Source organism: Bubalus bubalis, chromosome 4 (genome assembly GCF_019923935.1).
Source record: "Bubalus bubalis isolate 160015118507 breed Murrah chromosome 4, NDDB_SH_1, whole genome shotgun sequence".
Classification (NCBI taxonomy): Eukaryota; Metazoa; Chordata; class Mammalia; order Artiodactyla; family Bovidae; genus Bubalus; species Bubalus bubalis.
The window spans coordinates 129,836,262-129,859,080 of record NC_059160.1 but is presented as its reverse complement, the minus strand read 5'-3'; the positions used below and the strand labels follow the sequence as shown (position 1 = coordinate 129,859,080).

Below are 22,819 nucleotides of genomic sequence, written 5' to 3'. Positions count from 1 at the left end.
TTTCCCCCCTTCCTATCTTTCTTTTTGTGTAGGATCTCTGCCTCTCTTACAAATGTGGAAGTTAAATCTGCTTTGTTCCTAGAGTCTGACCAAATGTTTCAATACAAAGGCGTTCGGTATATATATAAAACAGGGCTAAAAGTTTCTGGTATTCACATATTAATTAAAGGATTTCTGTGAAAATTCTAAATGACCAGAAAATGTTTCTTAACTCATTTCAATGAATTCTCTCATGAGCTTGTCCAAATAGAGCGCTCATTGGTCGTAGCATTCCACCAGAAGAGGAAGAACTGACAAGCAGACCTAACTCCAAATACCAAACCAAAAGAAAGACTTTGCTGACTCCTGCTAAGAGAGCTAAACCTAACAAAGCAATGTGCAAAGAAGGACATCTCACAGCCATTGGAGGTGTTCTGCATCATTCAACACTAACTATACGTGTGGGGGGTGGCCAGCATGAAGCCTTAGGAAAGGGTTCAGATATTTCACCTCTATTTCAATTTAAATGTATCTTGATCACAAGTTACTCTGAAAGCAAAAACACAGAGAAGGAAACAAACAAAAAACCAGCACCACACAAATGAAAGTTGAGTTTAAAAGCATAGAGTGTCCATGAAAAAAACACTGTCAACATTATGAGTGTATGCTCTGGAATCTCAATTTGTTTAGAAAGCAAAATGACAAAAAACATAAAAATGTTGTTTGGCAAGTGAATGAATATACTCATGTATTAAAAAAAATAATAATAACTTTTCAGACTGGAAATACTTTGGGCTAGGAAAGAAAACTATGCAATGATCATGTGTTTACTGGAACTGAAATTATGAATGATCATAATGATAGAGAGGTGATGGACTTACCAGTCTGCAGTCTGTGACTTTCAAAGTGAGAGGCTTCATATAATGGGAGGGTTAGGAAGCAAAACCATTTTGAAAACTAATATAAACATTAAAAAAAGTACATAAAATCACTGTACTGGTTTCCCTATGAGCCTGCAAGATATGATATTTGGTGACCAAACTAAGGTCACCATGTCTATAAATGTGACATGGCAAGTCTAAATGTTTAAATGTGTATTGTTTTGAATCTCAATACATGGCTGATAAGCCCATTTCTCAGTGTTTACATTCATGACAGGATAGGAAAAAAGGAACAGTCTAGACTAATAAACAAACTAAACTCTTCACTGATGACACTTTGTATCATTTCATGAAGATACTTTAAAATGATATTTAAATCAAAATATTATGAGTTAGTTACATAGACTTATTGACTTTTTTCTTATTGAACCCATCTAAAATGTTTTTGTTTTTTTTGATTTTCAGAAAACTGAATCAATAAAACCAAGGACATACTATCAATCTTCATAACTTCAATGTGGAATAAGTAACCCCTGGTAGAAAGTATTCAGAAAAGTTAACACTGAAATAAATTAACATGTAGTCTACCAGTGTACCTAGAAATGCTCTGTACAATGCACATTAATTTATAACGTAACATTTTATTTTTTGTTGGCATGCACAGTATCTTTTAGACTGTACACCGAAACACACACAAGTGACTTCACTTACGGTGGACACGCTGCACACAGCAGAATGAGAGAGAGAAGGGAGGGGAAAGGGGGCAGGTCAAGCCTTCATTTACCATCAGGCGGTACCAGGTTATTGACTAGGGTGCTACTGCTTAATGAATACATTCCTATCTGATTAAAATGCTGCCATTGCCCATGCTGCCTGTAGGTGCTGCAGGAACAGAGATGGAGGATGGCTTTATGTCTGCAGAAGGTACACGAGCACCAGTCTATTTTGGGATGTGCGCAAAAGAAATTCCATTGTAAGATGGAAACTAAGGTTAATAAGAAATAACGAAATGGAGTAAAATGTAGTTGAAAGTGCTCTTACATTTTAAATATCTTATTTGCAATAGCTGCATGATGGCCAAATGTAGCTATTGTGAAGGGCACTCCTTTGGTTTTGTTTTCAATTATAAAGGGCTTATCATTTCTAACACCGTAATAAAGGGGAAAGTTATTTCAATACTGTTGTGATGATGAGTTTGTTCCTTGTACTTTAGGTTTCTCATCTATAAAATGAATGGAAAATGTATACTGTATACCTCACTGGCTCTATATAATCTATCTGACCCTTTTTTTATCAATTGTGGAAAGGTTAATATTATTAGGAGCAGTGGCAATGACACTAAATAAAGATGGGAACAACATGCCTATGTGATAAATACAGTTACATGAACTTAGGTGTTAAGAATGTTTATATTTTCAAAAAGTTGCCTGAATTTTAATGGGCCAAATATTATAAAAAATATAAATTTTCACCTGAAAATAACATTAGGTAGACCTTATTTATTCAAGCTACCAATAAAAAGTAATTCCTCTTTTAGAGATTTAATAAAATTAAAATACTTTTGGGCTTTTCTACTCCCAAATGGTTTATCTAATTAATAAAAAAGTACACAAAGTTTTGCTTAAGTTCAATTAAAACAAAGTTGTTTTTACTTAGACTGTCCATAGATATAGCTCGAAATTTGCAGACCTAGCTCCAGAAAAGATTTAATTGTTAATAATTATCAATAACTGTTACTAAAATTAGTGAAATAAAAAGACTACTAAATATATAAACAATTGCATAAGCATCAATAGACTCCAGAAGACTAAGATCTCCAGTGTTGTACAGTCTTGCTATGTCAATATCTCTATAATGTGGAGATTAAAAAGTGAGTAGTATGAAACATGAGACTGGCTGCATTGAACAATTCCCAAAAATCTACTTCTAAGTGGATCTCAAGAGCCCCCATTGCCATGGAGGAAATAATTCTGATCACAGATCTTTAGAGAACTTAAATAATTACTTTGTATATGGAAAAACTGAAGGATAAAGGCTAAACATACTTTTAAATAGTGAAAAGTTAGGTATTTAATTCCATGTGTGTAGTTTTAGTATCATTGCTTAAATGATCTAAATATGGCTGCTTAAATAATATAACAACTCAACTAGTAAAGAATTAAAAATTTATGATTTATTCATTTGGTCATGTTTTGTGGCTTTGGGGATCTTAATTCCCTGACCAGGGATCAAACTCCTGCCCCCTGTAGTGGGAGCACAGAGTCCTAACTACTGGGTCACCAGGGAATTCCCCAAGAATAAAACACTTGAAAATGGATTTATAGCTAGCATTTAGTGACTATAGTGTGCTAGGCATTGTGCTAGACATATTTTCTCATCATTTCATTTCATGTTTGCAATAATCCTAAAATGAGGTGATATGACCCCATTTTGTGGTTTGGGAAACAACTGAGAAATAAGTAACTTGACTACTGTCGTAGAGCTATTAACAGGTAAAAGACTTTAATTCAGTAAACTTCAAGAAACACTCATTACATGTCCCCTGTGTGCTAGGCACTTTGTGAGATGCTGGGGATAAAAAAGACTAATGGACACAATTCCTAATCTCAAGAAGGTCACAGTCAGGCAACAAACAGGTGATTTCTACACTGTGTGGTCTCTCTAAATGCAGGGTGCCATCGTTCCTCCACTTCATAAAGTTCACATCAGTAATCAATCTTTGACTAACAATCATTTTGCTTATTCTTTATCTTAAATTGTAGACTCCTAACTTGTTTTCAATTTTAGAACCCAGGGAAAACCATATTTTAGACATGTGGCTTTGGAAAAATCAATTCACCTTTCTGACTCTTTTTTCATCATTTTGATATGGGACTTAAAAATCTCCTGACTTCCATATTTCATAGGGCTGCTATGATAATCAAATTGGTTCAAACAAGTACAACTGCTTTGAAATATGCAAAGCACAATAGGAATCAATGTGAAGTTTTTATAGCATGAAGTAATTTTAAAAGCCCTAGATTTCTAAAATACAGAATTCCAATGGGTTGTGAATATAATAAATCAGTTATAATTTGATTAAATGCATTTATTTAAACTAAGGTAACAACCTAATACCATGTATAAAATGCATTCCTAGATAATAAAAATGACCACTGTGTGAAATAAATTAGATAATAGATAATACGGATAATAGAATTAAAGGCTGCTGCTAAGTCACTTCAGTCGTATCCAACTCTGTGCGACCCCATAGACGGCAGCCCACCAGGCTCCCCCGTCCCTGGGATTCTCTAGGCAAGAACACTGGAGTGGGTTGCCATTTCCTTCTCCAATGGACGAAAGTGAAAAGTGAAAGCGAAGTTGCTCAATTGTGTCGGACTCTTAGCGACCCCATGGACTGCAGCCTACCAGGCTCCTCTGCCCATGGGATTTTCCAGGCAAGAGTACTGGAGTGGGGTGCCATTCCCTTCTCCGAATTAAAGGCTAGCAGTGGAGAAAAAAATCTTTTGCTTTCAAACATGATTTCAGATTGTTTTCCTTGTAGCCTTTTCTCTTCATTTTTTTCCTTTTTTTTAACTGAAATATATATATAGTCTATTTGGTATCCTAGCACTACTGAGAATGAGAAATCTGTGAATTTTAGTTAGTAGATTCTACTGGAAGCATTTTGAAGAGTGAATGTGGGAATTTAGATTCCAAGTGAATCAACACACAAAACATAATATCACAGAAGTGTTACTTATATCATGGCTCTCCAAGGTCTCAGAAAGAAAGTGCAAGTTCCCTGTCAGGGTAAAGAAGGTCCTTTAGGGTCTCCCACAAACTACCTTTCCATCCTCTAGTGAGTTCATTTCTTTTCAATCACACCAGGTTAGTTACCCTTCTCCCATATGTTTTGTACCTTAAACTTGGCATATGGGGATCTCTTTCACTGGGATGCTTTTCTTTGCCTTCTTATCTACCAGATAAACTTCTACTTCAGGCTGTGTGTTACATCTATGATGATATACTTCCCCCAGCCGTGGCGGCTAAGTATCAGTTCAGTTTTCTTTTAAACAGAGGGCATTGCTCTGAAGTTGCTTATTTACAAGTGTAAATGGCAACCCACTCCAGTACTCTTGCCTAGAAAATCCCATGGATGGAGGAGCCTGGTCAGCTACAGTCCATGGGATCGCAAAGAGTCGGACATGACTGAGCTACTTCTCTCTCTCTCTCTCTACACAATACTCTGGATTTCCTATATAAATCCAATGTCTAGGACAGTATCTAGCACGTAATAGCCACTCAAATTTAAATGAGTGCTTCAAAGTTTAAAAACTGTGCAAGGATGTTTAAAAAAATCTATTTAGTGCCATGAAACATAGGCTTTCCTTGAAGAGAATATTTACACAGGCATGGGAGAGTAATATAGCTAGGATCCAGATGGATACCAGGATCTACTGGATTCCATGTGGGAAAGTACCCTTGGGACAATCTGGGGTGGAAGATAGCCAACAAATAATTAAGCACTAAAAACACTAAAAAAAAAAATAGGGTGGTCAATATTTAAAGATTGCTACAATTATCCTTTTGATTAATTAATTAAAAGGAAACCTTTTCACTCAACTTCACATAAACTTCATGAGGTCACTATAAATATATAGGCAAGAACCTCAATGCAACACATTACCAAATACAGGTGTAAATGGAAGAAGCTTAACTTGTATTAATGTTTTATATAACATTTTAGAAAATCAAACAATTTCTGAGGAATCAGATCAGCTTGCAAATTTTAACTTGTTTATGAAGACAAGGATCCCTGCAAAATGATTAAAAATATAATGCAGTGTCTTTGACTCTATTCCAAGAAGATGTTTGAAAGAAGAAAAATTGCACTTTCAAGCTCATCATGAATTTGTAATGAGGATAAATGTTACTGAGGAGAAACAAATCAAAAATCCAAGGATGGAATGAAATTTCAAAAATTCATAGAAGTTTTTGGTTTTGAACTTCATTTCATATAGTAAAATAAAACACATAGGACTAAAAAAATATACAGAGAAGACGACACTGAGCACATCACAAGATCTAAACACATCTGAAGAATGTTCTCTTTTTTTTAACAAGGGGGAAGTCCATACTCTTGTATTGAGTGGGCCAAAAATTTCCTTCAGGTTTTTCTGTAAGATGTTATGGAAAAACCAGGTAGGACTTTTTGCCAACCCAAGACAAATGAGGGAAATTTAATAAGGTGGGATAAGGATACATGGCAAACTTACATGACAATGACAGTATAGAAAAAGGAGTATCAGCAAGTAGTCCGATAGCCTTACACAGCTGTCCTTCTGTATTTGTGGATACAGGGGGAGGACCATGCTATGCCATTTTATATAAGGGACCTGAGCATCTGTGGACAGGAAGAGGGTCCTGGAACCAATTCCTCATGGATACTGAGGGACAGCTGTATACAAACCTCAAAGGAGCATATATTTCCTAATGTTATCTCAATCCAGATGGGGAATATCATGTGTAATCATAAAAAGCTTAAAAGTGGTATTAAAACATTAACAGTGGGTTCAAAAATTGGCAATAGATGGGTGCCTTTGAAGGGAGACATTAGGGGGCCAATAATTCTAACCTAAGCCAATGTGCTGGACACAAAATAAGTCCCCCAAAGACTACTACAGACTGGAAGGAAAGGGAACCGGCTTGTGGAACTGGCAAATTAAAGAGAGAAAGAATGGCTGCATTTTAGCCTTGATCCTGCCACACTGCTGTATGACCCTGGACAAGCCATAGAATCTCACTTTGCCTCACTCTAAGTATAAAACAGGGAAAACACCATGGGGAAGTCATGGGTATGAAAAAGTTCATGTATTTAAGTTACACATTTTCCATAGTAATATAATTTATGGTCATTTCATCATCAGGAACAGATTTAGCTTAATAAAGGCAATTGGTTAGGATGGAGATTTAGATCTACCAGATTATTTTCTCAGTCCTGAGCTTATACTGTGTAAGCCTCAAGCTCTGAAGCAATGAGATCACTAACGGATTCAGATTTTTCAGTTTTTTTCTGTATTTTCCAAGAGGGATGACCTAAGTTCTTTCTCCTATAAAGGGTACATACTGTTCTTAACAGTTGCGGAATCTTAAAAGAATGGCCACGTAACCAAAATTTTAAAAATATGCCAAAGATAAAGTCAGTATAGGTGTTCTCAATCTGGGAAATAGTATAGTAATCATTAGAGCCAATGAGTTACCATTGCACAGTCTCCTAAGAGGTCTCTTGATGCAGGCAGCAGTGTGTATTGAGAAAGCACAGCTTAATCTCTGAAGCCGTGTTGACACACAAAATACTGTTCAAGAAAATCTCAACCCTTCTTTATCACCATCACATGTCATGCCTTTTAAAGACTACATTGCAATATCAATGCCATCTTTGTTATTATGCTAGCCTGAAGAGTAAATACTTGCTACTGTTACTAGTGTTCTTTAAATTTGATCTCAAGAATGAAAGTTCATTTCATGTTAGGTTTTTAATATATGATATTTTCAAAGGCATAGAGAAAATCTCTGTAAATCTCTTAATACTTGGAAGTGAACTGGCGGAGTCCAGGGGCTAAAAGGAGACTCTACCATTCACCACCCACCCTGGATCAGCATTGACTTTCCCATGCACCACTTGGTGCAGCCATAAAGCCACAGTATGTCCAAAACAGAAACGCCACAGGGCAACTATTGCACACATTCACTCATTTACACAATAGCTGCAAACACTGGGTCCACCAGAACTTCTTTTAAATGAAAGAACAGAACCAAACAAATCCAAGACCATCGTTTAAATGCTTGTTGCCCCTTCATGTCTACTATGTTAATAACTACACATCCTCATAGGAAGAAAAGAAAAAAAAAAGGAAAGCTTGATACATAAGTTTTAAAAGTAAAAGGATGCATAATGATGAAAAGTAAATAATCTACTTGCTAAAATGGTCTAGAAAAGGAAAAAGGCACAAAAACTGTCACTATGAAGACTGTACATCAAGCTAACAACAAATAAAGGAGCAAATAAAGAAAAGGCAGTTCATTTTTAATAATTACCACGCTCATGAGTGATGACTGAGGAAGGGAGAATATACATGGACAGTTGTTGAAAGGAAAGGAAATGGGGAAAAAGAAAAGAAGTTGAGACACTGTTTTTGTTTTGCTGTTTGTAAGGAAATAAAATATAAACGTGTTAATCAATTTGGGCAACAACTTTTGTGTGCATTTTTAAAAAGAATAAACTAACCCAACCAATCTCATATTGAGAGACAGAATTAATTCTTACATCAGGATGGCTGCTCTTATCAAGTTATTTCTGAATTGGGACTCACAAGTGTTATTCCAATCCATATCTGGTTGATAAAAGTCTAGGAGGCCAGGAAAATAAACCTGTGTGGTCACTATTTCTTTGTGGGAGCTGATGTAAAGAGTGACACAGAACGATGAATGGAATTATGTTCAGAGCCTCTGGTCCATTAGGTAAAAACTTCAGGGGAAAATAAAATTGACTTCTAATTCCAAAACAGGGAAGTCAGACTTTAGATAGAGAACTGACTCATTTTTAGGCACTTTACAGCTGGAAAAACCCTAGGACTTCTGTGAAACCTTAAAGGCAATGCAGTTAATGGGATGTGGGCTTTGCAGTGGCTTGGAATTCTCCAGGCAGGTCCACTGGGCCCGGAGTTGTAACGGATGACACAAATGTTAGTAATGAAGATATTTAGCTTGATGTTCCTTTTCAGAATATCTAAGTAAGTTCAGAATTCTGCTAGTGATTTTTATTGAAGGTAGCTAACCCAATTAAATAACCAATAATAATCAAGTATTAACTTGATGTCTGAACTTCTACATTCAAATGCCAAGCAGAAAATAAAATTACACAGGTGATATAGAAGCAGCAGCATTAGAATATGTATAAATGATCATCTTTAAAATACAGGAAGAAAAATGCAACTAAATTATTTTTCCTGTTGTGAGAACAAAAATATACAGAGATAATTAGAAAGATTTGTTAATTCTAAACTATTTCAGAAAGGCAAGCAGACTACCAATGGCAGAGGGGAGAAAATTTATTCTTTTGCAATAAGTGTAGTTTTTAGAAGACCCAATGTTCTAAAACTAGTAATACATTGATCAGATGACAACTCCAAACCAGACAAAACAAACAAAAACAGATAAACACACGGGGCCTTACTCAAACTAAAATAACTTAAAAATCAAACACAAAAGAATAAAAACAAATCAAAACCAAAAATAGAGATGATACTTTTTTCTTAATAGATACCAAAATGAATGTGAAGCAACAATTATTTCTGCTTTAAATGCACAGTGTGCTAAATTTTCTAGTTTATACATCTATTTAAAGAGAGAAAAACTCTATTATGTGGGTTATTTTTATGCACACGTACATTAAATGATCAAAGTTATTTAAACACAAAAATTACTCTTTGTTTTCTTAAACAATTTGTACTTGCAAAGACATACGGATTTATCAAATAGAAGGATAACTGAGCTAAAAGGGAAGAGTAGTAAGAATACTGATGGCCTGAAGGCTCTGAAAGCCTAAGGAGATAGAATCTGGAAACCTGACAGTTTGCTAAAATGGCCAAAGGAAGTCAAACATTATTTAATTTGGCTCATCCATGCACTTTATAATTTTAGATATAATTCTCTGATAAGGGTTATTTATTTACTACCCAGCTAGGGGAAAGGTCACAAACAGTGGATCTGGAATAAAAAGGAGTCAATTACCAACATGGAAGGTTAGGTTTGGGGTCTTGGATGTGACCTACGTGGGTGTCTAACTATGAACTTTTAAATGAGTCACATAAGCATGGTGTCCATTTAGATAACCTCACATCTCTCTGTACTGGAAAGGTAATTTCAGGGAAGAAGTGGGGACAGGTGATCTTTTTAATTTAAGTGAGCAGTACCTGATCCTTCCTCAGTCACCATCCCAAGTCCTTCAGCTTTGTTTTGTCGCTCAAATGCATTTAGGTCGAGGACACTGCAGTAACAGGGAGAAAAACATTTAGAGGACTAACAGAACCTTTCCTTTCTTCAGAAGGGCAAATGTATATCATGAAGTGTGAACCAAATGTTATTATGCATTGAAAACACACCCTGACTCAATGTCTACCAACAGGGTTTTTTCGTAGCAGACTACCTCTCCAAGGACCACACTGAAATGATCCATGTGAAAGTCAAGTATATGGCATAAATGTGTTTCAACTTGGGAGAACATTACAAAGTCAGCAGGCATACTGAAATATAATTATAATAATCATGTTTTTCCAATTGGAATAGCTTATCACATTAAGTATGTGTCAGGTTCTTTAGTCAAATGCTATCTGAATGATTTTAAATACTGTAAAAACTACAAAATGATCATAAATTAGTTGGTTAAGGATCATTTTAGGGAAGATGAGACGTGATCTCAAAGCTCACAGATGAAATGGAATTTTATGGTTTTCAAAAATCATATAGTATTCATTTTCAAATATGGAGAATATATATTAATTCTCCAAGGTCCTTATTTAAGTACAAGGAAGACTATTTTAAGACAGTATTAACATGGAACAAGTTAGTAATGAAGACATTACTAACATTTAACAGCAAGATAGAATATAAGACACTTGCACATTTTTGCCCCACTTGAAAGTGTATTTAACCATTAAAAAATCTTCTGTGAACACAACATTCTAAAACAGCTATATACTCCAATAAAAATTAAATTAAAAAAATTGTTTCAATAAAAAAATTTTCTGTGTATACGTATTGTCAGTAATGTAAAACAAGTACTTTTAAAGATACAACCACTGAGTGGAACTAAAGCAAGGAAAGCAGGTGCTTACCTGCATGACTGCATCAGGCCAGCCAGGCTCTGAAAGAAGCCCACGTCCTTTTTCTCCTTGAGGTAGTCAAGCATTTTCTGCAGTAAATAGATAAACCACATGGTCACTGAACACAATCTTATTTTTTTTGTTAAATGAGAAACAACAAAACATTCTTTCTATGCTAAAATAAAGATAAAAAATACCAGTGCATACAAACATGACCATGAAACAGTGACAGGCATGTCACATCAAGAGACTGGCACATTTCTGCGCATGTGCCACAGGACATGCCCATGGCTTGGAACAGGGAGCCGCCTTACAAAACACCAGGAGCAGCATAAATATTGGGGAAAATAGTACTCTTAGTTCTCTTCAAGTCACTCTGTAAGTATTTGGAGATTCAGATACTTAGTTCAAGTTTACTGGGAAGAAGGCCCACCTGAATGCTATTCACAGATTTCACTACAAAAGTGAGCTCCAATGCAAGTTTGATGCATGACGCAGGGCACTCAAAGCTGGTGCTCTGGGACAACCCAGAGGGATGGGGTGGGGAGGGAGGTGGGAGGGGGGTTCAGGATGGTGGGACACATGTATACCCATGGCTGATTCACATTGATGTGTGGCAAAAATCACCACAATATTGTAAAGTAATTAGCCTCCAATTAAAATAAACAGATTAATAAAAAAAAAAAAAGTGAGCTCCTTAAAAAGCAGTCATCCAAGAGCTCTGGGAGAAGGCAATGGCACCCCACTCCAGTACTCTTGCCTGGAAAATCCCATGCATGGAGGAGCTTGGTAGGCTGCAGTCCATGGGGTCTCTAAGAGTCAGACACGACTTTCACTTTAATGCATTGGAGAAGGAAATGGCAACCCACTCCAGTGTTCTTGCCTGGAGAATCCCAGGGATAGGGGAGCCTGGTGGGCTGCCATCTATGGGGTCGCTCAGAGTCGGACATGACTGAAGTGACTTAGCAAGACCTCTGACTACCATATGCTGCTAAGACAGAAATTCAGTTTCCATTACCATAGTCTCTAAACTCAAGGAATGGTGGGAATCATTTGACTATTAATTTTTCTCCTCTGTTCTCAGAATGATGTCCAGATTCTGTAGTCAACATATTGGTTAAACATAAATGTAAAAAATACTAACACAATGCATTGCTGTGAGTATATTGTTACATGCCATAGGGAAACAGCTACTTCGAATGTGAATAGGATGTGCTGTAGGTTTCAAATAAGAAATACATTCAAGATGATAAGAGAAACACTAAGAAGATAAAGACACTGATCTTCTCTGAATCTTAAATCAGTTCAGTTCAGTCACTCAGTCGTGTCCGAAAATAGCGGGGAACAATTCCTACTATCAGTGCTATTTAGACAGGGCTCAGCTAAGCAGTCAAAATGGTGGTAAGTAATCTTTTTCCAGAAATTAGAGTTAAAGGTAATATAAAACTAAATATGTGAAGGCTGCATACACATACACAAAGTGCAGTGTGTGTGTGTTTGCACACATATGGATACACCTACACATGCGTGCTAAGTCACTTCAGTCGTGTCCGACTCTGTGTGACCCCACAGACAGCAGCCCACCAGGCTCCCCCGTCCCTGGGATTCTCCAGGCAAGAACACTGGAGTGGGTTGCCATTTCCTTCTCCAGTGCATGAAAGGGAAAAGTGAAAGTGAAGTCGCTCAGTCGTGTCCGACCCTCAGCGACCCCATGGACTGCAGCCTTCCAGGTCCTCCATCCATGAGATTTTCCAGGCAAGAGTACTGGAGTGGGGTGCTGTTGCCTTCTCCACACATGCGTAGATACATACAAACACAAACACAACAACAATCCGTTTTGGGGGTGTATGCATGTGTGTGATAACTTACTGGTATAATAAACATGAAGCAGTTATTAATCACCGGTCTTTTAAAACAAAATGAACATGGTTTATATGGCAAAGGAAGGTATATCTGAAGGTTTAGAGAGAAAATGAAAAGATCTGTACATACAGTGAGTATATTTATTACATGATCTCCCAAGGTTCCTTTTGACTTCAAGGATTCTGGAGATATATATATATATATATATATATATATATATATATAAAATTAAGATCTTTTGAAGTAATACATAAGCTAAGGGAACCTATTTCTTGATCAGTATTGTGGAGAGATTAGGTAAGTTTTCTTTATTTTTCCTTACATTTTAAAGAAGTCATATAATCTTTTACTATGGAAATCAAAAAAGAAAATCTGTAAATTGGATAGGAAAAAAATTCACTTTTATTTTTATTAAATTCTAACTGAAATTTAGCATTCCTTTCAACAAGTAATCTAAGCAACAAACACAAGTAGGATTAATAATGGCTATGATTTTGTTACCAATAAAGATTTTGGATATTTTCCCATCACATTACAGTTGTTATAGCTACTTAAAAGTATTTAATCTTTTCTACTCAATAATTATTAGACTAAGCACTAGATCTTTTACTTAATGAATTCATAATGAAATAAACAACTTTATATAACATTTTGATAACCACATTTCAATATACTTTCTTTCGTCAACCTGTATAATTTTACTTCATGCACTTACAAACATTACACCAAGAAGAGGCCAGAGATTTCAATCCAATTATAACATGTAATGATTATATTTACAGTAAAAAAAGCACACGATTTGAGAACAAGATAAAGATGAATTTTGCAGTTCTTCTACTACTAGTTTGGCCAAAAATATTGTTCATATTTTCCTATAAGATATTACAGAAAATACCAAATGAACTTTTTGGCCAACTCAATACTTCACCTAGTTCAAAACTTAAGCAATCCAAAAGAGGCCGTCAACATTTTCTGTTTTTCTTTTCTTAGACTCAAAGGTCTTCTCAGAGCATATTCATGGCTTGGTCCCACTGTAGTGATTCCCACCTCAGTGATTCTGAGGTTCACAACAACTTGAAGTCAAACATTCTAAGGTTCTCACTAGCCTTCCTGTCCTTCAATGAGAGAAGCCCTTTTTACCTGCCTCACTAATACTTAGCCAAGAAAGAATAGTTATTACTTCCCTGTTCATCAACTGTTCTTTCTCATATACAAGCCAAGATATAAAAATAAGAGATCTTAGTTTTAGAATAACACAATCTGAAGTTTATATTATATTTTACTGTTTTTCAATGAGCATAAGAATTTTTTCTGTGCTCAGAGCCACACTGTCAGGTGTGGCCCCAGAGTCATGCAGTACATGCTTGTCAGCCTGTTTCTGTTTTGTTTTTTTTTTTTTTTCCTCCCTAAGTCACTCATATATATATATATATATATATATATATATATATATATATATTTTAGTGAAGCAAACTTGATTTACAGTGTTGTATTAATTTTTGCTACATAGCAAAGAGACTCAGTTATACATACACATACCTTTGTTTTATATTCTTTATTGCAGGATAGTGAATACAGTTCCCTGTGCTATACAGTAGGATGTTGTTGGTTATCCACTCTGTATATGATAGTCTGCATCTTCTAATCCCAATTTCTATTCCCTCCCCTACTCTCCTCCCCCTTGGTAACCACAAGTCTCTACATCTGTGAGTCTGTTTTCATTTTGTAGATAGGTTCAATTGTGGAATATTTTAGGCTTCATATATATGTGAAATATGGTGTTTGTCTTTCTGAGGTACTTCACTTCTTATGAAAACCTCTAGTTGTATCCATGCTGATGTGAGTGTCATGGCATTATTTCATTCTTTTTAGTGGCTGAGTATTATTCCATTGTGTATAGGTACCACTTCTTATTTATCCATTCATATGTCATTGGGCATTTAAGTTGTTTCCATGTTTTAGCTATTGTAAATTGTGCTGCTATGAACATAGTAATACATGTTTCTTTTTCAATTATAGGTTTTTCTGAATATATGTCCAGGAGTAGGATTGCGGGATTATATCTTAATCCTATTTTTAGTTCTCTGAAGAACCTCCATACTGTACATACTTTTCATAGTGACTGTACATTCCCACCAACAGTGTAGGAGGGTTCCTTTCTCTCCACACACTCTCTAGCGTTTATTATTTATAGTAAGTCACTCAGATACTCTTATTCTAACAAACTTACAGATCTTTGCATTCAGTTGTATAGAGACATTGCATTATCAAATCCCCAGTCCTGATAACGTCTAACTTTCAAACTGAATATAAAAACTTGGTTGGGAAGTGATTTTCTTATTTTAGGAGAATAGAAATATTTATAACTAGAAAAAATTCTGAACAGTGCATTCTATTTACATGTTAACCCATGAGCCAGCTTCATACTAACTATTAACAAAATCTCAAGAGTCAATTTATAGGAGGTATAACACTATAAAGCATGTTCCTAAACTAGGCTGCCTAGGTAAGGATATTTATATTTCACTATTAAAACAAAACAGCTGCTTTATGCTGACTTAGTCACATGAAATGCAGCATTACAAATGACAACACAACATGACATGACTTCAGACTTCTAAAGAGAAATATTATCTATTGTCGTACCTAGAAGCTGTGTTTATTGCGCTAACTAGAAGATATCTGGATACTAGGACAAGACCATAAAATAAAGACATATTTTACATAGAAAGTGAAAAAAAAAAGTACAACTAATTGTTCTTTTACGATGATTGTTCAACAGGGTGACTATATGGTCCATCTATTTGAAAAGCACATTATGTGAAAGGCTTAATGACATACCTGCTGTACTGTAGAATTCCCTCCATTTAAGATAGCAATTCCAAGTTTCAAAGTAGCAGCCACCATGGGTCCAGTTTCACCTTAAAAATACAAAATATAGTGTTCCTTGTATCTCTTCACTTGCTACATGAACCAATTGTATCTCAAAATGAGCACTTTTAAAGTCCTTAACAGCTTCCTACAAATGTGTGTCATGGTGGAGGAGGACAGACTGATATTTATATACCAAAAAAAATTAAGAGTCATAATGCATATTTTGCCATCAATGTTTTTACTAAATTCTGTGTAATATGTCCATGAATTGAAATTACATGAGAAAGCAGAAAAAAAGAACAGGCAGAAACAAATGATTTTGAAATACTGATACTTAAAATTATTAAAATTTAAAACTGATTAGTTTTAACAATTTTAAATATCAGTATTATATATAATATATTATATATATATTATTATGAGTAATAAAATAATATTGAAATGAACATAAGCCACTTAAAATTTTCTCCTTCCTCCCTCAAGTATGTTTGAGCAACTTTTATGATTTTCATTTCATCACTTTTATCTTCATGTGTTTGTAGTAATGCTTTATTAAGATGACTAGTCATAATTTTGTTATTCAAGTAATAATGACAAAATTTAAAATCCAACTTGTCTATAATTTAGCATATTATGTTTTATTTTTAATGTAATTCACCTCCACTTATCTTAGAAATGAAACAATCCTTATATTTGGAAAGGAGTGTTTAATACCCACTATTACTTTTCTATTCCATTCAAATTAGAATAAAAAGTTTTCATAAAGAAGATGTTACTAATGGAAGAAAAAGCAGCTTGAATTGGCTGGCTATTGAAAAATGCAATAGCACTTCAACTGCTAAAAATGACTCACGTTAAAAATCTAAACATTTATATCAAGGGTCCTGAGGGCCACATTCAGCTTGGCACCTATTTTTGTAAATAAAGTTTTATTGAAACAAGGCCACACATTGTCTCTAGATGGCAGACACCATGGCAGAGTTGAAGAGTTGCCCCTGAGACCCCAATGGCTTGAAAAACTGAAAATATTTACTACCTGGCCTCTCACAGAAAGTGTTTGCCCACCCCTGATTTACCTGATCAGTTTGTTAGCATTGTGTCCCAATATAATTTCCAAAACTTAATGAACAGAAACAAAATAGGTCTTTCAGTAAGACTCTGATTGAAAATAATTAACATTGGATTGGGCAAGAGAGAGTTGGCCTTTATGAATTCACCTGACTTCATCATAAACATCAAATTCAGGGACTAAATATATCAGTATAATACAAATAAGGGCGCTCCCAGAAAAATCTGAAGAATCAGCCCTTCCAAGGTATGGTAATGAGCCTCACCTTTGCTGGCACTGATGGTCTGCAGCACCATCTCAGCAGCACCGCGGTCATGGAGCCTGGCTTGTTGGTACAGAAGCTTTTGCTTTTCCATTTCTTTTTCCTGAACACAAATCCCAACCATTTATGTTGCGACTATCATTAAGCAGAGTAGCTTTCTATAAACCATATTTTCATCATTTCTTCATGTATGGGCTCTATGACAACATTATGGACCATTTCAACACCAACAATGTTATTCAACAGATGTTAACATAGTCAGCTCTTGATTTTTCCCTTTTTATTTCTTGTGATAGACTTTTGGTACTTGTTTATCAGGATGAATTTTCTTAATTTTAATGACTGGATTAGTCCAAAGCCTGTATCATACTTTTGAAGTACTATACTTCATCATTGAAACTTGCACTTTCTGAATGATACATTTATTTGTGCATCAGTTTGTCATGTTTTTAATCATCTCCCAAGTCATGGCCATAACTTGATACTGCTCAGCAAATGGCTTGAGTTGCAAGTTATCACTGAGTGACAGAAAAACATCAACTGAGGACGTGTTGGAGTTTAAGCAAAATTGAAAGCTGATATGGATAAAAAGGTAGGCTTCAACTAAGTAGTGAACTTATGATAACAGATCTCCCCAGTTCCCCCCAAAGAATAAAAGAAGCAATGTGCCTTTATATTTTGTATTCTCAGGTGGTAACAAACGATACTGCATGGTACTGCTACAGCAATGGCTGGAGATTGTTCTTTTCTACTTAAACTACCACTGAAAATATACAGAAGGAAATCAAAATAAAATATAAAGGCACAGCAAGTTCAAGACTGGTAGGATCATTCACTTGAGCTATTCAGTTCGCTGGAGAATTGAGACGGAACCAAGCAGTATAAGTTGCAGAATGAAAGTTGCATAGAGCCCTATGACAGCGCGTCCATCAAATGGCGTGGTAGAGAAGCTTAGTCAATGGGACATGAAACAGTCAATTAGTATCATGTCCATAAACACAACGGCCAAAACATATATGACCTAAGAGCAGGAAGAGCTGCAGCAGAAGTAGCCAGAGTGACAGCTTTGCTGCCGTAAACTTTCCATCCAAAGTACGGAAAATAGACACTGGAAGATGGAAGAGGTTTAAAAAATGAAGGCTTGCTAGTTACAGAATATGAAAAAGAAAGTAAACTAAAAGGAGGGGGGGAAGAAATGGGCTCAAACAAATGAAAAAAGAAACCTTTAAATCAAAAGCAACCAACACAGACATTTATGCTGTTACCAGAGAGTTCTCGCCGAGGCTGGCAAATTTGTCTCTTAAATCTTTGATAATATCGTGCTGCGAAAACAAAATTGATCAGGGTTTTTTTCACACTATATAAGAGCTCCTGTGATTAAATTTTATTTTTTCTTAAATTATGTGATAGGCCTAAATGGAAGCAGAGAAAAGAAAAAAAAAGGCAGCTTTGCTTTATATGTAGCCATGCTAACATCTAAAAGGTTTGCCTTCATGTTTAAACCTCTTCCTGTGAAGTCAAAAACAAAACGAAAACAAAACCACACAGACACACAAAATCATACTGTCATTACAACACAGTTTGAGAAAAACTGAAAGAAGACCCTTTTGTCTGCTCTTCAGGTGTTTTATAAAATTAGTGAGCAACATTTGATTCTTCCTTTTAGACCCAACAATCTTTGACTTTCCTCCCATTGCCAGAGCTACTTATGGAACTTTTACTTCCCACTTTTCCCTTTGTGAAAGGCTTTGCCCGGAAAACAGTGATAAGAAATTATTGGCTTAAGGAACTGCACTATAATTTTTATCAATTAAAGAAGCAAGGGAGCTAGAAAGAGGGATTCTTCTACTGACTCAGTAGAACATACAAAGATAGTCATCAAGACATCCAAAGAAGATGGAAGATGCCAGCATGCTGTATATTCTTGAGGAAAAACAATAACAAAAAACAATGGCCATTGGTGCTCCAAAAGTAGGTAGACCAACTCAAAGATCTGCCAGGGCCACTTGCACAATAGATTCTAAAGTCACAACATCCTCTTCAGTAACTGAAATCACTCATGATGGATAGACCCTACAAGCACCAAGAAAGACAAGGTATCAAATTGCCTTCCTTACAAACTTAACTTCCTGAGCAAAGATTACTCATTTTTCTCACATAATATATAAATTTCAATAATAATGCTTTGGGGGAGATGATGAGACTCATTTGAATAAAAATGTTGAGCAAAAAAAGATATGCTGATCTAGAAGTGGGAAAACTATTTCATAAAGAGGGATCGACCACTCTTTTGAATTTCTTCTGTTAGACTGAATTGGAAGCTCTCTCTTCAGAACATCTTTAATATTATTTATTTTTGTACTTTGTTGTCCTTTGAGGATTGCTTCTGGGTATATAAAGCTCCAGGAGTTGGTGATGGACAGGGAAGCCTGGAGTGCTGCAGCCCATGGGTTCGCAAAGAGTTGGACATGACTGAGCGACTGAACTGAACTGAACTCTGGATGTATAATTTAATCTCATTAGAAATTTGATCATGACATAAAAAAATAAAACTTTGAAAGCGAAAATAGAAAGTTTTCATGCAATAAAATAATGGACTATGTGGAAAAAATCTTCCATTTTATATCTACTGCAGATTAGCTTTTCTAAGCATACTGGAGACAGATCTTTTAAAAGTATCTTACCTGGGGAAAACAGCAAGTATTTACTATAGCATTTCTCCAAGTAAGATACTTTTAAAAGATCTATCTCCAAGGAATCCTACTTTTTAAAGTAGGGTTCCTTGTCCCTTTCCACTTCAAATTCCATTTGAACTGCCTAAGGGTGTTATACATGCACTATACCTTCAACCTATAGTTTCAGTCTTTAAATTATTCCAAGGTCACAAAGGAAGGTTAAGGGGAAAAAAAAAATAAACAGGAACAGCTCCACAATTTGAATTTTCCCTTAGGCAAAAAGTTCTGATCACCAAAAGCAACCAAGCATTATCAGCTGTTTTCTAAATAAGATTGTTACGAGTCTTTCAAGGTCAAGGGTGATCATATCTCAGACCTATGATAAAATCAGAGTCATTGAAAGGAAGTATTCAACATCATGATTTGCTTCTACTATAACTGAAGTCTGTAATAAAATTGCTAATAATCCTCCTCTTTGTCTAAGAGTGGCTCAAGTCTTTAGCACTTGATGGAGGGGAGGGAGGGAGGAAGGAAGGAAGGAGAAAGATCTGAAGAAAAAAAAAGCCATTCGATTCCTCAGAAATTTGCCTTATATGAGAAAAAATATTGAGATAAGAATAAATTATACCGTCCCTTGCTTCTTGATGGAGAAAACAGTTTATCCCCACAATAGAGATGAAAATATGATAACAGCAAAGAAATTCACACTGTTTCTGAAGGACCCTCCTGATTTCATGGACATCACAGTTTGAGGACAATTCTATAGCCTACACATGCTACTGGCTTGCATTTTGTTGCATTTTCAAGTCTTCAGCAACTGGTGAAAAGGTTTTCATATGTTTTCCTCTTAAACTGAATGTGAAAGCTGATTATAAGTGAAGAGAAATTTCCAGGATATGAACCCTTTCTAAAAAAGTCATAATGTAGTAATGTTACAAGTCAATATTAAATCATCTTATTTGGCATCTTAAATGTAGTCATAATCTACAAGGTGATGTTGAGACTTAGTATTTCAAGAAGAAAACTTCAAAATACAGAAGGTTCAATTAAATACCTAAGAGGACAAAACTGAAAGGCAGTGAAATAGTACTAATAGTTTGGTTTACAACATAAACAGGCCAACTCAGACTAACAAAGAAACAAAAGTGATAGATAACAGTCACATTTCCAGAGATTCACCTAATTCTGTTCTGTATTCCAGCTTCCAAAACTATGGATTAGCCATATTCATATATGGGTGACTCCCAGTGCTAGGGAAACACTTATAAGATTATAATTTTACTCAACAATGGATGGTTCCCCAAATTTTTAAATTTTAACTTTTTAAATAACCAAATGTACATGGAGGTTTCTAGAAGTAAAGCTTCATGAGGAAAAGGATCACTGCTTGTTTTTTTTATATTAAACACGAACCAGTACACATACACTGAATACCCAGTAGCTCCCTGAACATTAAAGATGTTCAAGAATGCATAAATGAATGATGGAACTGAATCATGTGATATCATTTAGTATGCAAAATTAATCTGAAACTTAACAAACATTTTCTTTCATCTGAAGAGCTACTAAGTTAGTAACATGTGAAAAGTTTAGTTTCCTTTTAGTACATGGTCTATGAAGTTGAATTATACGCACACAAAAAAAGAATAATTCTCAAATTGTAGTTTTTAATTCATTTAGCAGCTTAATTCTTTCCCTGTACCTTTCATTACTACACATCCTCTTTGTTGCTGAACTATCGAATGGTACAATAATCTTTCAGAGTTGTTCTCAATAGGATGGTAAAAGTTTGTAATGTTCTCTTTAATTAAAAAAAGTGTCTTTACCCAAAATAAACTTTGTTTAAATGCCAAAAATTTACCAATATATGATCAGAGACAATAAAAATCACTAAACCAGAAAAATTTAGTTCAGATAATGTGTTGGAGGCTCTGAAAGTCAGACTTTATGCTTTACTTCTTCCTGTATCAGATATACTTGCATTTGTTAGAATATCATTTTCACTATACTTGGCATATTTAGAACTAATTAATACTACCGTGAACTTCCAGATGTTCAAGCTGGTTTTAGAAAAGGCAGAGGAACCAGAGACCAAATTGCCAACATCTGCTAGATCATTGAAAAAGCAAGAGAGTTCCAGAAAAACATCTATTGCTGCTTTATTGACTATGCCAAAACCTTTGGCTGTGTGAATCACAATAAACTGTGGAAAATTCTGAAAGAGATGGGAATATCAGACCACTTGATCTGCCTCTTGAGAAATCTGTACACAGGTTAGGAAGCAACAGTTAGAACTGGACATGGAACAACAGACTGGTTCCAAACAGGAAAAGGAGTACGTCAAGGCTGTATATTGTCACCATGCTTATTTAACTTATATGCAGAGTACATCATGAAAACGCTGGGCTGGATGAAGCACAGCTGGTATCAAGATTGCCAGGAGAAATCTCAATAACTCAGATATGCAGATGACCCCACCCTTATGGCAGAAAGTGAAGAAAAACAAAAGAGCCTCTTGATGAAAGTGAAAGAGGAGAGTGAAGAAGTTGGTTTAAAGCTCAACATTCAGAAAACAAAGATCATGACATCTGGTCCCATCACTTCATGGCAAATAGAGAAACAGGGGAAACAGTGGCAGACTTTATCTTTTTGGGCTCCACAATCACTGCAGATGGTGGCTGCAGCCATGAAATAAAAAGACGCTTGCTTCTTGGAAGAAAAGTTATGACCAACATAGACAGCATATTAAAAAGCAGAGACATTACTTCACCAACAAAGGTCTGTCTAGTTAAAGCTATGGTTTTTCCAGTAATCGTGTATGGATGTGAGAATTGGACTGTGAAGAAAGCTGAGCGCCAAAAGAATTGATGCTTTTGAACTGTGGTTTTGGAGAAGACTCGAGAGAGGCCCTTGGACTGCAAGGAGATCCAACCAGTCCATCCTAAAGGAAATCAGTCCTGAATGTTCACTGGAAGGACTGATGTTGAGGCTGAAACTCCAATACTTTGGCCACCTGATGTGAAGAGCTGATTTATTTGAAAAGACCCTGATGCTGGGAAAGACTGAAGGCAAGAGAAGGGGACGACAGAGGATGAGATGGTTGGATGGCATCACCAACTCAATGGACATGAGTTTGAGTAAACTCCAAGAGCTAGTGATGGACAGGGAAGCCTGGTGTGCTGCAGTCCATGGGGTCACTAAGAGTCAGACATGACTGAGCGATTGAACTGAATACTATGCTGGGCTCAGTTGGTAAAGAATCCGCCTGCAATGCAGAAGACCTCGGCTGGATTCCTGGGTTGGGAAGATCAGGCTGGAGAATGGATAGGCTACCCACTCCAGTATTCTGT

At 35.8% G+C, this 22,819-nt stretch overlaps 1 protein-coding gene across 1 annotated transcript in view; it reads right to left on the bottom strand.

The window, feature by feature from the left end:
• Positions 1-22,819, bottom strand: part of RYR2 (ryanodine receptor 2) — an 829,832-nt gene that overhangs the window by 76,980 nt on the left and 730,033 nt on the right. The window contains exons 82-85 of the mRNA XM_045165522.1: positions 16,798-16,897; positions 15,431-15,510; positions 10,739-10,815; positions 9,818-9,891 (exon numbers count right to left, since the gene is read on the bottom strand). Coding sequence (XP_045021457.1) covers positions 9,818-9,891; positions 10,739-10,815; positions 15,431-15,510; positions 16,798-16,897 — 331 coding nt within the window. The remainder of the gene's footprint in view (positions 1-9,817; positions 9,892-10,738; positions 10,816-15,430; positions 15,511-16,797; positions 16,898-22,819) is intronic.